This window comes from Tachypleus tridentatus, chromosome 1 (genome assembly GCF_004210375.1).
Source record: "Tachypleus tridentatus isolate NWPU-2018 chromosome 1, ASM421037v1, whole genome shotgun sequence".
Taxonomy (NCBI): domain Eukaryota; kingdom Metazoa; phylum Arthropoda; class Merostomata; order Xiphosura; family Limulidae; genus Tachypleus; species Tachypleus tridentatus.
In genome coordinates this window covers 14,446,366-14,461,350 of record NC_134825.1, presented here as the reverse complement: position 1 = coordinate 14,461,350, position 14,985 = coordinate 14,446,366, and the positions used below count along the sequence as shown (strand labels likewise).

The 14,985-nt window shown below is 30.8% G+C and overlaps 1 protein-coding gene and 1 pseudogene across 2 annotated transcripts in view; both read right to left on the bottom strand.

Annotated features, from left to right (window-relative positions):
• The window catches only part of LOC143242884 (techylectin-5A-like), a 44,804-nt pseudogene that overhangs the window by 18,823 nt on the left and 10,996 nt on the right, over positions 1–14,985 (bottom strand). Inside the window, exons 3-4 of the transcript XR_013023388.1 lie at positions 12,088–12,326; positions 11,465–11,648 (exon numbers count right to left, since the gene is read on the bottom strand). The product of XR_013023388.1 is annotated as a techylectin-5A-like (transcript). The remainder of the gene's footprint in view (positions 1–11,464; positions 11,649–12,087; positions 12,327–14,985) is intronic.
• LOC143258398 (techylectin-5A-like) lies at positions 7,085–11,112 on the bottom strand. The gene is made up of 4 exons (XM_076517322.1): positions 10,951–11,112; positions 10,579–10,609; positions 8,716–8,880; positions 7,085–7,710 (listed from the first exon to the last, which is right to left on the bottom strand). Exons 1-4 carry the CDS (start codon positions 11,110–11,112, stop codon positions 7,472–7,474), a joined length of 597 nt encoding a protein of 198 aa, XP_076373437.1. The 3' UTR covers positions 7,085–7,471.

Genomic DNA, 14,985 nt, shown 5'->3' with positions numbered 1-14,985 from the left:
TGTAGTATACCAATTGTATCAAACGAGTTATGTATACTGTCTTTCGACGAGTGGGTTAAAAGTCTTTAAGGTGAGGTTGTAGAAATTTCTATTGGTCCATCAATACTCTAGTGCGTTCGTAAAACGTGTATTTTGTGTTCCTACACTCCAAAATCTTCTATAAAATTAGGAAATAGGAGGGCATCTCAGAATACACATTTAATAGTATAAGTTACACGCATTTCGAAAAATAAATTCAACTCACACAAACCTCGATATTGAATAAATATGTGGAAGTAAATCCGTTGCAGATTTCACCTTAAGTTTTCTTTTAACAACTTGTTTATATGCTCAAGCTATTCACACGAATTTATTTCTTTGTTTTGACAAAGACTTACTCTTTTTGATAAAACTCCACACACGTTGGTAATATTATAAAGACATATAAATAAGGACTAACAATTTTACTTTCAATCAAACTTGAAAGTAATTCACTAGTAAATAAATTTACTTTGCAATTATTTATCTGTTTGTATTATGATGTGTAAAATTACTGGAGATTTATCCGACCAATTTTCTTCTTAATTTTAATGTTATAGAAAGAAACCAGGTAATTAACACCACTCACTGCCAATACTTGAGATGCTCTATTCGGATAACAGGATTAGCCGTTACAATTTTCTTTGATTAACAATTTTTCGGGGATGGTTTTCAAACGTACGACGTTCAAAATCTATTTCCATGATTACGCCCAATGTATTATAGAGTTCTAACGCTGTTAAAATATTTGATCGCACGTTTCATAAATTTTGTGACTTTCTTTAAATGAATTTCGATCCAACATTTAACAACAAAACAATAGAATAATAACGTAATTATTTCTTAAACGTCATACAATAATAGTAATACATGTAAACCTACAGTGATACTGTTTTTACATTGGTGTACGCTAAACTTATAACTTGTGTATTCATTAGTTAAGGTTTGTATTTTATTTTAAACAACTCATATATTAATATTTATAAAATCAATAGGCTTTAGAAAAATAAAGTTTTATGAAACAGTTATTGTCAACTCTTAATCTTTAAGTTCTTTAGTGATGTTAAATATAAGATATGTAAAAATGTTGACAGTCTCATTCGAATATTGTATAACCTTGATTACTACCCGTTATATCCGTGTTGCATAACGATTTCTAATAGGTCCTATTTCCATGTTATATAACTTTGTTCAGAGAGATTATTTCCTTTTTTTTTTGTAACCTTCTTTACAGAACCTTCTTTCTCTATTTTATGACTTTGATCGCAGAACCTTAATTCTATGTGTAAACTAACTGGCAAAGCTTATATTCTTAGATATCTTAAGAAAATTGTAAAATTAAATCTCAAATAAAATATTTTCTTCGAAATAAATAAGAGTATTCCGACACTGAAAATGTTAAGAATTGTTTATGAATAAATATAAATACTGCTTAGCTGTTCAATAGTTATATTTACTCAAAACTAAATTGCTAAGGGTATAAGGTAGTAAAACATATTAGCTTATTCAAGATATTTTTTAAAATGTAGCTAAAGGTATGTAACAAATTTTTACAAATGTACATATTTCTATTTATGTAGATTTTTCTGTTTTAAAAATCGTAAATATTTCAAAGTTTGAAATTTTGTTATTTTTATTTAGAAATGTCTGAAAAAAAAGCTTATAAAATTTAATTAATTTGAAGATATATAAATTGTTATATGGCACAAAATAGGCATATTTTACTTAGTTCTATTTGAATTATGAGGTTTCTATACTTGGATCAACATAAAGATTACACGTGAAATAAAATGCTTATTAACTGGAAAGTGTTTTCTAAAAGATGGTGTTATTATTTTAAAAAACACTTACACGTTTTCTTTGTAGTCTCTTACCTTCAGTATTTTGTGATTTTGTTTAAATTAAAATTATATTTTATAACATATCCAAGTTTATAAGTTAACGTTTTTAGCTAGCAAAATTTAGGAATTAAAAAATAAATGTAAAGCGAATTGTATTGATATAGAAAAACGAATAACAAATCAAACAATTTTAGTATAACATACAGCTAGCAATCACTATTCTCATAGTGTTAATGGATTGATATGAAAATGAGTAACCAAAGAACAAATATGAAATAAAAAAAATCATAGATATTTAATAATTTAAAATTAACTTTAGAAAGAGATAATGCTTCATTAATTGTAGAAGTTCATTTACGGCAACACCGTTATGTCAAATCATTGGTCAATATGTTTTGAAAATTGTGATTACGAAATAAGTTTCAAATGAAAGTGATACACATTAATGTTCAGAATTTTTCAAGTTTGTATTTAAGACTTGTATTTATGTATTTGCTCTTCTGATTCAGTGAAAATGTAAAATGATTTATAACAAACAAAGTGTTTCTATGATTATTGTTTTTAATATAGAATGAAAACAAAATATACCATGGAAACAATTTGAGTATAAGGTCATTATCAACAAAATATTTGTCTCTATAACTTTATTAATTTTGAACTTATATTTATAATCTTAAGAATATTAAACTTGCATCTCCAAAAATATTAAATATTCATTATTGAATCAAATACGTAGAAACACACCATCTTTATTTAACAGTTTCAGATAGAATAACATATCTCATATCTAGAAATCTTCAAATGTAACAAACACAAAATAAGTGTTAAAATATATTTTTAAAAGATTCAAAATAATACGTTTTTCGTAAATGAATAAAAATAAGGAAAAATAATAAACCTTTTTTATTTTTCAAGACCAATTATTCCTTGATATAATCAAAATTAACTAAACCTTATTATTTTCTTCATCGTAATTCACCAGCTTCCTGATCCCAACTTATGTATAACCAGAAACTTAATATCAATTTAAAAGTTAATTTTATATATCAAATAAAACGAGAGTTTGGAAAGATAAAACACTACACATTGGAATGTTTCTGTTATTTACAAGAATATCAAAGTTCAGGGGTCGAATTTTAATTGACACTGTCTTGAGAGAGTAATGATAACCTTTCCATGCCTTCCAGTTCACACCATTGGCGTAGCTCTCGTGTTCTCCGTTCAGATAAAGTCCATTTGAGTTAGAGGAATGACATTTTCCATACCACCATCCTCCTTTATATGACTCTGCACAACTACCAGAATACGTGTCGTGGTCACTGTCCTTGGTGGAGAAGTTTAACCCATTGTGATTTGTCAGACTGTCGTCTTCGTTAAATAAATAAAAATTATTGTTTTACTATGATTTATTATTAAGTTATCACACCACAAATTATGTATACCATTATATAAACAGTTACCACTGGTTATACAACGATAATCAACTAATACGTTAACAACCTCTTAACCTATTCTCTGAAATACAGTTTTGCAAAGAAAAAACAATAATGGTATGAATAATCCTATATAGAGGGAAAACTAAAATCATCAGTACATGAATGTAAAACAACAATGGAAAGCAAAGAAGGCTCCTTTTATCTTACTAGAAAATAACTTGGTGAGTGGCAAACCTGGTGAAACTACATCAGAACACTGATTTGCCAATTAGTGGTCGAAAGACAGTGATAGTGGAGCAACCTAGGGCCAGTAATATGAAAGTACCAGGAACTTAATCCATGAAAATTTGTAAACACCCTTGTGAGGCACCACGAATTCACATTCTCATGAATAATACTTTCTCTCAAAACGTTGAGAACAAACGACATCATTATAGCATTTGTACTTTCATTGTACCTTAGTGTTCCTTTATCAACATAAATAATAATTTTATGTTGTTTGAAGAGAACCTTACGTTGTTTCTCAAGTACGTTCATAAGGTATGAGTTTCGTTCAGCAAAAGTTCATGAACTTTACAAATATTTACAAGTTTTTCTAGATCGATTCTTCAATTATAGCATTAACAGCTTATCTACAGTGAATATTTAGTTACTAAAAAAGGAAGAGAAAGTTTAAACATGATAGTATTAAATATATAATTAACCTCTACAATGTTAATACCAATTATTTCAATGAAACAGAGGGCGCTTTTTCTAATAATACGTTATGTTATTTTATTCATCTCCGAGGTTATAAATAGTGTGATTGTTTTTTGTTTAAAAGATTTTCTTTCATATAAATCAACAACAAAAACTCAGTTTTCTCTTAGTTTTTATTACAATTGCTTTGAAGAGCTTCTAGATCAACAAAAATATGTTACAGTTTATTTATATATATGAAAATAATATCTTCAGCACAAAGTAAGAATCTTTGATTATTCGTATCCAAAACAAAGTAAAAGCTGTAATAAAAAGAACAAAATATGTAAAGAGATACTAAGTGGATAGATTTTTAAAACGACTGTCGTTTTGCTATGCTTCCCGCCAGTACAGCAGTAAGTTTATGGTTTTATAACGCTAAAATCAGTGATTCGATTCCCTACGATGGGCTCAGCAGATAGTCCGATGTGGCTTTGCGATAAAAAGACACACATAATCTACCTTAGGTTTGAGTGAAATTCAAAACAAACATTTTGCTATACGTATAAGAATGTGAACCAAACTTTGTGTTTAAAATCGTTTTAAAAACTATCCAATTAGTATTTATTTTGTTTTAGTCACTTCATATACAAATCTAGAAGTATCTAAGGATCCCTATTTTCCTTTAAAATTTTAATTTTCTTTATCAGTTTCTATATACCCATGGACATCTTTAAACATACAGTGTAGCTCTGTCAATGTTTGTATGTTTGTTTTTGAAATTCTCACAAAGCTACTCGAGGGCTATCTGTGCTAGCCGTCTCTAATTTAATAGAGTAAGACTAGACGGAAGGCAGCTAGTCATCACCACCCACCGCCAACTCTTGGGCTACTATTTTACCAACGAAAAGTGGGATTGACCGTGACATTATAACGCCCCCCACGGCTGGGAGGGCGAGATGTTTAGCGCGACTCTGATGAACCCGCGACCCTCAGATTACAAGCGCATGCCTTATCGCGCTCGGCCATGCCAGGCCTCTGTCAATGATAAATATAACTTTTACAAGAATTAAAGCCAGAATCACAAATTCATAAACTGCAAGCGTTATTTTGGTTTACAGTTTGTTAAAACTGCCAAAAGAAGGGTTACATTTTTTAAATTTGTTATTGTGATTTTATTTTTTATCTCAGTACTTTTTGAAGTAAGATTCCAATTTGATTTTAAAATTAATATTTTTAATACACCTGTATTTTTCAACTTTTTATGTTATACCTGTATAAAATATATACTTTCCCTACAGAAACTGTCCAGTGTCTAGTTATCATTATGTACCACTTTGTGTTAGATTGAATTGGATAGTTAACTAACTGCATGTTATATTTACTTTGTATAAATAATCTGTATATATTTATTATAATATGAAAAGTGGATACTTTTAAATCAGTCATGCAAAGTGGAAAATTTTTCTAGCAATAGTCCGAGCCATCTAGGAGCCAGCACCGTTTAGATTATCAAGTAAGTAATATATGAAACAGTAGGTGTTTTAAACATTTTTAATTGTTTTAATGGAGATATTAATGCTTTAGCGTATTATTGGTATATATATGCAAACAAAACTATGCTCAGCAGATAAAATTAACGACGAATTAGACAAAATAAAACAATACTTCATCAACATTAATAAGATTCCTCCACAGACCGTAGAAAACATTATACGCACACAACCAACAAAAGTAAATATATCCCACGAATTAAAGATTACGAAACCATATACTGCTGCATACCATATATTCCCGACATCAGCAGACAAATAACAAACATTTGGCAAAACTAGTAACAAAATATGACATTTCAGTTACTACCAAATTTATTCAAAACCAGGCACAAAACTGAGGTCTATACTATGTAAAACTACACTGACAAACACCACACCAATATTATTTATAAAATACAATGTGATAACTGCCACGACAAAGCAAGCTTCATTCTCACCACAATTCCCTGGCGAGACACTGGAAGCATACTCAAGTTCAATTAATAGAAAAATTACCATAACTGAACTAAAATTAATATTAAAACTTGAAAACACTTCCCCGGACATGACCAAATACCAAATATTATTCTGAAAAAAGCTCTACTCTCCTATTACAACACCTCACAAACATCATGAACATTTCACTAACAACTGGATATTACCCTGACACTTGGAAAAAGCCATCATAACCACGATTCCAAAGAAACAAACCAACAGGACCAATCCAGATAATTTCCGTCCCATCAGTTTGTTAAGCTGCCTTGGCAAATTGATGGAGAGGGTTATCTCCAACTGTCTTCTCCACTTTTGTGAAACAAATAATATCCTTCCTGAATCCCAAAACCTCCAGGAAAAACAGGCAAACAACAGATCACCTCACACGACTCACCGAATCAGTCTATAAAGCTTTTAACAACAACCAAGTAACCATTGGTGTATTTCTAGATGTCAAAAAAGCATTTGACAGCGTTTGGCACAATGCCATCAAATACAAACTAAATCACCTAAAAATAAATCCTACTATAGTTAAATGGATTTCAAATTTCCTAACAGATAGAACAGCACAAGTAAAAGTCAATAAAACTATATCTAAATATTTCAATATAACTGCAGGAGTGCCCCAAGGATCAGTCCTCTCTCCACTACTATATATTATTTTCGTCAGTGACATACCTTTCCCCAATTTTCCATACACGCATAATTCACAATACGCAGACAACATCGCTATCTGGAGCACCTCCAGAAACCCAGTGATGGCCACGTCTCGCGTGCAAGAATCACTGAACAACGTCTCAACATGGAGTAACAAGTGAAGAGTAGTGTTAAATCCAACCAAAACACAAGCAATCACCTTCTACAGGAAATTAAAAAACAAAGAAAAATCTAGAAAAATAAAATTATCACTCGGAAATACGCCCATTAACATGAGCAAAACATCACATTCCTTGGCATCACTTTCGACACGAAACTAACATGGAAAAACATGTTAACAATATACACTCATCAATTAGAAAACGGATTTCACACTTAATGACTCTAACCAGCAAACACTCGAAATTATCACCAAACACCATTATCCAAATACTTGTATACAAGGCTTACATCCGTCCACTGATAGAATATGGATGTCAAGTAACATATAATATGTCAAATAACACACTCCAGAAAATCCAAGTTCAACAAAACAAAATACTAAGATCTGCATTCAGTCTACCATCATTCACTCCAGTAAATTATATACATCAAATCAGCAACTTACCAACACTAAGAAATAGACTAACGGAAATATCACATAAATACTATTTAAAAGCAGAAAACAGAAACAAACTAACGGCATCACTTTACAAATTAACTAGTGCACCAACTAAATATATTTCACCTTACAACATATTTCAAGAATCACAAATCACACAACAAAATACTCAAAAGACAAAACTCACGTTAACACTATGTATTTTCTTTTTTAGGTCTCGGGCACAGGACAGGTAAAACTTTCGGCGCCTGTCCTGTGAAAGTGGGTTTTTCTCAGGGCGCTCCCGTTTCCCCCCACAGCAAAAAACTTAGGAATTGGATCTATAGGTCCCAGCCCAGGCAACTTTATTGCCAGGCCCTGAATCGGGTCGTTTGTGTTCGTGTTCATATTTACTTTGACATCTGCCTTTCCGGACGGGACCTGGCTGTTTTCTCCGGTGCTGCCTTTGCCTGGGTCATAGATAATATTAAGTATGACCAACTTCACTCCTTCACCCAAAAAAAAAAGTCTAAAAACTATTTAAAATAATAAAGAAAGCTACATTCAATAACCTTCCACGAAAAGGGACGAAGAGGAACCACTTACGATTACTCTCTCTCTAAACTAAACCCACGTTAGTTTGCGTTTGCCACGACTTCTATATTGGAGAAACAAGTAGAAAATGGAAACCAGATTCAAAGAACACAAAAAGTCACCTTCACATGTTTTCAAACACTGCGAATCAAATAAACACAACATAACTATAGAAAACACACAAATACTAAAGAAACAAACAAAAACAAACGCAAAATTAAATAAGTCTTACTTATACAACAACTCAAGCCCAAAATAAACCAACACAAAGGAACACCTCGAAACCTGTATTAATAAATATAATCCAACATCTAAGCACGCCCTCTATATTCTTACACTCAGTTACACAACTCCCTTCGAACATGTGGTCAGCTATCGGTCAGTTACCTCTTTCTTTGTGAACCTGACGATGACCGAAGAAGGTCAAATCGTTGTTCTACGTAAAATAATTTCTCAACTTAAACCAGCTGTTTTTACATATATATATTATTTACTACCTTTATCGATTTCTACTATTAAGTAATAACTACCGTTACCATTTACTATATTTGTGGTAGAGTTAAAATTGTTCTAAAGTAAAGTTCATACTTAGTAATAATGAACAGGATTAATATTTTTTATGGTTTATGATGATGTTACTTATGACAGTTTAACTAGATTAACTATCAGAAAAAATACGATATTCTATATGTGTGATATGTCTGTACATAGATGTTAAGGCAAAAAAGTTATTCAGCTTTACCGGTCTAAATAAACACTAAAATATGTTATGAGTAGGTGTACATTGTTAAATAATACAAACAATATATCCAATTCTAATAATGTACTACTAATCATATATATAAACAATATCATTGATCAATATTGTTATTACACATTACCTGCATCTCCTGTGAAACCTTTAACATGCAGACGATAATACAATTCTTCATTATCTATCCTAAACTCCCGATAGAGGGCGAACCGCTTTTCACCTTCTTTGTCTGTCAGATCAAACCTGATTGAATAAGTTCCTTGGTTCGTTAAAGTAAAAATCCAGTAATTTCCTGAGAAAACAGATACTTTGATTAATTTTTTTATGCAATAATTACTGCAATAAATAAGTTTTTCAATTAGTTAACACGAACAATAATAACTGTCATAACGAGATGTAAAAGTAAAATCTGATGATTAGATTTCATAATATTTATGAATAATGTCCATTTCTTTAAAGCAAATTGTAAAAAAGCATTTCGCGAATTCAAAATAAAGAAACCACTTACGATAAGTTTAATTACGAAACTCAGTAATAATCGTACATTTGCAAATACAATGTTGCCTAGACTTTACTAATGTTGTTGACGTCATATAAGTGAAACGTTCGGTGTATTTCTAATCAGTTCAAATGAGTGTTATTTAATAAGAGCCACTTGCATAGTTTAGAGAACATTCGAAGCCTCAGTTGTTAAGGTATTTATATAAGAATCTCGCGAGTAAATTTTAAGACGAAGTACAAAGTGAAATGGATTCAATTGCAGTCTAGACAGAAAAAACCGTGAACTCAGCCGACGTAAGAGTGACCAGCCTTGACGGTCGATATTTAAATTGTGTTTCACAACTTAATAGAAATAAGGAGAATGATTTACCCTGTCAAACGGTGTTCAAAAGTAATTAAAACCGTCTGTGTGGACTTTGAAAAGGAAGACAATTATTTCAAGCTCATGATACAATTATGGGACATAACGGAGTATCTTAGGAGAATTATTCACTGATACTGTTCTGTTGAGAGTAGAGAAAAATTGTTAGTCTTGTCATTTGCATTATAGAGTAATTGAATCAGCTCAAGTGGTTTTTAACTGTAAAACAGAATTATGTATGATCTTAGATAAGTTTATGGTTACCTATAGTGTTTTGAATACATGTATCATTTCAAAAAAAGCAGATTATGTGCTGTACGTTCATTATTTGAATTTATTGCCAGCAAGTCACAGACACCTTCCGTTTAATAATAAAAGTATACATTGTTTGTTTTTGAATTTCGCGCAAAGCTACTCGAGGGCTATCTGCGCTAGCCGTCCCTAATTTAGCAGTGTAAGACTAGAGGGAAGGCAGCTAGTCATCACCACCCACCGCCAACTCTTGGGCTACTCTTTCACCAACGAAGAGTCGAACGCCTTAACACATGCCGGGCCATGCCGGGCTCCCATGTATACATAAAACCATGACTTAATCAGCCAAGGGAATATGAGACTAATTGTTGGAATCATGTATCGAATGACAGTTTAGCAAATAATTGAGGACATAAGGAACAATCTCATAATGAAGACTGAAAAATGCAAATGATATGTAAGAATATGGTCAAACATGTTCAGCAGGATTGTAATCAAACAATGTAAGTGCTGTTTTGTGTCCAAAAGGCTGAATCTTGTGCTTAACATTGTAGCCAGCTGTTATTTATATGTTATCTTTTTTAAGCGTCAAAAGTTACATGATCAGCAAAAGTAATCAACTAAAATGAATGAACCAAAGACAGGAGTAAAATACAGTTACTAGATGATGTTATTCAGTCGCTAGAGGGTAAACGATATGTTGATAAAATCTGTTTTATATGATAAATGTCTTATTTCACTACAGCTACATCCTTTTAAAAGTTCACTATGACTGTAATGACAACATATAGAAAGGGAATCTGCCAATATTATAGTTTTAATGCAATGGACGTGACAAAAGAGTTGCAGGAATTTCGAGAGTAATTCAAATGTTACCAAAACTTGAGGTATAGACAGTGTTAAGGTACTTAAAGTAGACATTGAAGATGAGTTACAAAAGTCAGCACATCAGGAGAGGCAATAATACAAGGATAACTCATGAAACCACTGTGTCTAGTCTCTCAGACCAACAGTTACCCAAACTTGTTCTTACTCTGCAACATCCTTATATACTGTTGTGTATAGTCACTTAGCTTTACAGTTATCCAAAGGTGTTCTTACTCTACGACATCCTTACATACTGTTTTGTCTAGCCACTTATCTGTTCAGTTGTCCAAAACTGTTTTTTTACTACAAATTTCGTACATACTCATAAGAAAATGAAGTTAAATTATACATGAAGTTGACCTTATTTCTTTGTACACTTACCGTCCAGCCTCCTCCATCAGTATCCATATCACAGTAAACATCAAAACTTCCTGTAAACATCCATGATTTTGGCCAGATACGGTACACTCCACTAGTATGGTTTCCATTAAGGAAAACATCTGTACAGTCTCTTGGTCCAGAAGAGGCTTCAAGGCATTCCATTTCTTGTGGACACAAAGCATATAAGATTGAATTTACGTAAAATATCAAAGCAATAATAAAATGTTTTCAAAATTTTATTCGTTTAGCACAAAGCTGCAAAATGGGCTATCTGTGCTCTATCCACTACGGGTATCGAAACCCGAATTTTAGAGTTGAAATTCTACAAACATACATTCGGTTTTGTATCGAAATAATTCTATATATTTTAAACATAAGACAAAATGATGTCTAAAGTGATGAATATTTCTAATAGCAAAGTTCTGATAGAAATTTGGAATTACAAAACATTGTAATACAAACTGTATTCACCGGTTTAGATGTTAACAGATAAGTAATGTGAACGTTAATTTACCATCGCTGTGTATTTTATCTTTAGCTTGTGTAACCAGTACAATGATTGAATCCAGTAGAGTTGATTCTGATGTCATTTGACATCGCTTGAGGTTTGTCTCTATCTGACAGCTCTGATGAACCAGAAGAAGAATCATGACAGGTTGGATACTGATCATCATTTGGTTAATTTTAAGTCTCATCATCTGGAAAAAAATGTTATTCACACAATAAAATATGTTGAAATTTGTCATTTATGAATGTATATTGTATTACAAACATATGTATTTATTTATCTATATATTGATTCTAGCTGCTAATAAACTTCACATTTATCCAGAAACTACTAACTTTGGTTTTCACTGTATCGAAGTTTTATCCTAACACAACTAAAAATGATTATCATATGATATCAAAGTTTTATAAAACTCTTGTAGTTTCAGTTAACTGTATAATAAAATATTTAGACAAAATCTTATTTGTAACAAGTCGCCTCTTTCAAGAACTATATTTTTGTTTCTTTCTTTTAGTTAACTCAGAAATTTATAACAATATAGAAACAAAATTCATAATAAACAATAATAATCATCTCTACTGTCAAAATAACTCATACTTGATATGTCATAAAACAAAAATTATTAGTACATTTTCTTCCATTTTCGCTTAATTTCTTAAGTTTGCCTTTAAATTTCATTTTCAAACTATTGCGTTCAATATTTTAACATTACTAGCACTTACCTTTATTAAACTGTACTGAATAATAGAGGAAGAACCGATACAATGTTGATGTTATTTCACTGTAGTTCAATCTTTATATTTGACACTGGCCAACAGGGAATTTTGTTTACTCTGTGTTTGATCAGATTCTCAGAAGTCTGATTCTACTGAAAGGAACATTATATTTAGAGTCAGTTTTTATCTTTTCTCTCATGTTACACGACTTCGTCAAACACCAGAACGAGGCTACTACTCAAGAGTTTACCAAATATTACCAAGAAGTCAGTTAGTACTGGTTCTGTTTAGTGAACAGCAACAAAGTTCTATTAGAGGTTTCTATCTCAGTAAATAACTTAGAAATTGTTTGTGACCTTGTACAACCAGGATTAAACTTCCTTAAGTCTGTGTTAGTTACTTCTAACCTTTTCTAATGTAGTTGGACAAATAAAGAAATACTTAAGTAACTCAATAACAGAATTAAGTATACACAAATTCTTTGAAATTTAAAAAACATACAAAATGGGACAGGATTGCAATGTTTTAAAATAACATTCCGTCACTGTTAATATGGCCTGATGAAGTTGCGACACACCATGTCAGACTATGTTGGTATCACCGGTTGCTTTAACAGCAGTAAAAGACACATTGATTAAAGTGAAAAATGAACACATAACGATATATCTAATAATGCCACGAGAACAACGGCGAAAAACTGTTTTTTAAATGTACTTTTATCCCATTTTATCTGTTTTTGAATTTTAATATTTGTAAACTGTGGGATACCTCTAACATTAAATAGAAAGACGTTATATACGTGCTCTTTTAAGTACATATTATTAGAGATTAAGTGACAGCCCTATGATTTACTACTGGTCTAAAGGAAAATGGTAATTAAAATAGACATCATATCTACATCAGTATCTGATAAGTGCTTAAATCATTTTACGTTATGTTATAAACATCAAGCCTTAGATTAAAGTGATATATATTGTTAATAAACTAAAGTTTACTCTTATTTTAGACTTCTAGAGAAGGATGAGGTACCAAGGGTTACACTCGTTAGGCTCTGTTATACCTTATTAAAATATTTATTTTATGCGGTGTTATGATAAGCGAAAGAAAACGAACAAAAATAGTTTTAATATAGTTTAAACTGTTTTTTGTTGTGCTAGTTTCTTTATGTTGACTTTAACCAAAATTATAATTTGATTTTTTACAGCTAATTATAAATAAGTGGTTAACATTTATTTACTCTAGTTTCAAAAATTTCACATTATCCTGAAGACATATTTGTAAATTTGCTTAATTATCTGTTTAATTTGTTCAGAATATTTGACGAAATAATTCTGTTAACTCATTGCAATAATCAAAACAATTTATTTAAAGCAATATTTATAAGATATTTTGAAATTTAGATTGTTCTCTTTAGCCATTCTATTTATTATTCTTCGTTACATTGATAAACTGCCACGCCATTACTCTATTATAATATTGTTATATTAAGATACTTTTACAATCTTAAGGCACTTGGTTTCACAACATAACCCACAAGTCACCAAGTGTCACCAGTGTTTAACATAAGTTAAGCAGGACTACATGTTACTGTCGTACACGACTTATTCTAACCGATCTCTGACCTCGTCTGTATTTTAAAAATCTCAAATACAGAATTAACAGTCAATGTATGAGGCCTTCGAGGTTAATTTTAGAACACATTTACTGAAGTGGGTCAAAAGAGTGAACTTCAGGTTGCCTCTCAACTGTCTCAACCGCTTATTCTTATTTAAATTAGTTGTTATATACAAGGTTTCACTAAATCCAAATTTTTATTTTGAAAACATTTTCCAGCTTTGTTTTCAAATAATGTAGAATGTATTCACTAAAGTAATAATAACTAAATAAAGTAAAAGTGAAGCTATAATAAAATACCATTAAGCGATATTTAGAATTGTTTCCATTATAAGATGTATTTAGAAATAAATCGTCAATATCTTGTACTGAGAATTGTCCCGTACTATTGTGCATTTAGAATTAATCATCCTTATGTTGTAATTATAATTAATCCACTCTGTTATAAATTTAGAATTAATCTACATTATTATATTTTTAGAACTAATCTACACAATTGTGTATTTAAAACTAACATTATCTATGTTGTGTTCAGAATTAATCCACCCTATCTTGTATTTATAATTAATCCACTATGTTGGGCTCTGAGAACAAATCGGCATTATTCTGTATGTCAAACAATTCTAAAATATTGTTAATTTAAAATTAATCCATCTTATTTTGTATTTACGATTAATCCACTGTATGTTGTATCTGTGGTAAATCCACTCTATGTTGCATTTAGAACTAACCTACCCTATGTTGTATTTAAATTGAATCTACTTTCTTGTTTATTTCTCTAATCTTTAAGATAATCCAAACAACTTTTGTTGAATGGTGATCCTGTTTCTAACTACTCTATCAATCTCTTGAGCTTTGAATCAAGACAGAATAAATTTTCAATAGTTTATTTGTGATTAGTATTGGTAATTTAAACAACAAATCTTAATTTTGCATATAATTATATTACAGTTATTTTTCTTGGTGTTAATTAATTGACAAATTTATCTCACAATAATGATTTGACAAACAAAAGTAATTATTATGTTTTATTTTCTTATGAAGTTACTTGATTTTTAGTTTAGCAAATCAAGAAACTTATTCCATCATGTTCGTTTTAAGATAAAAAGAAGACGAAAAACTGTTCGCTCTCTGTTGGGTGTTTAGGATAGACAATGAAGATCTTTACTGTCGTCTCAATGTTAAAGGTTACTCAGG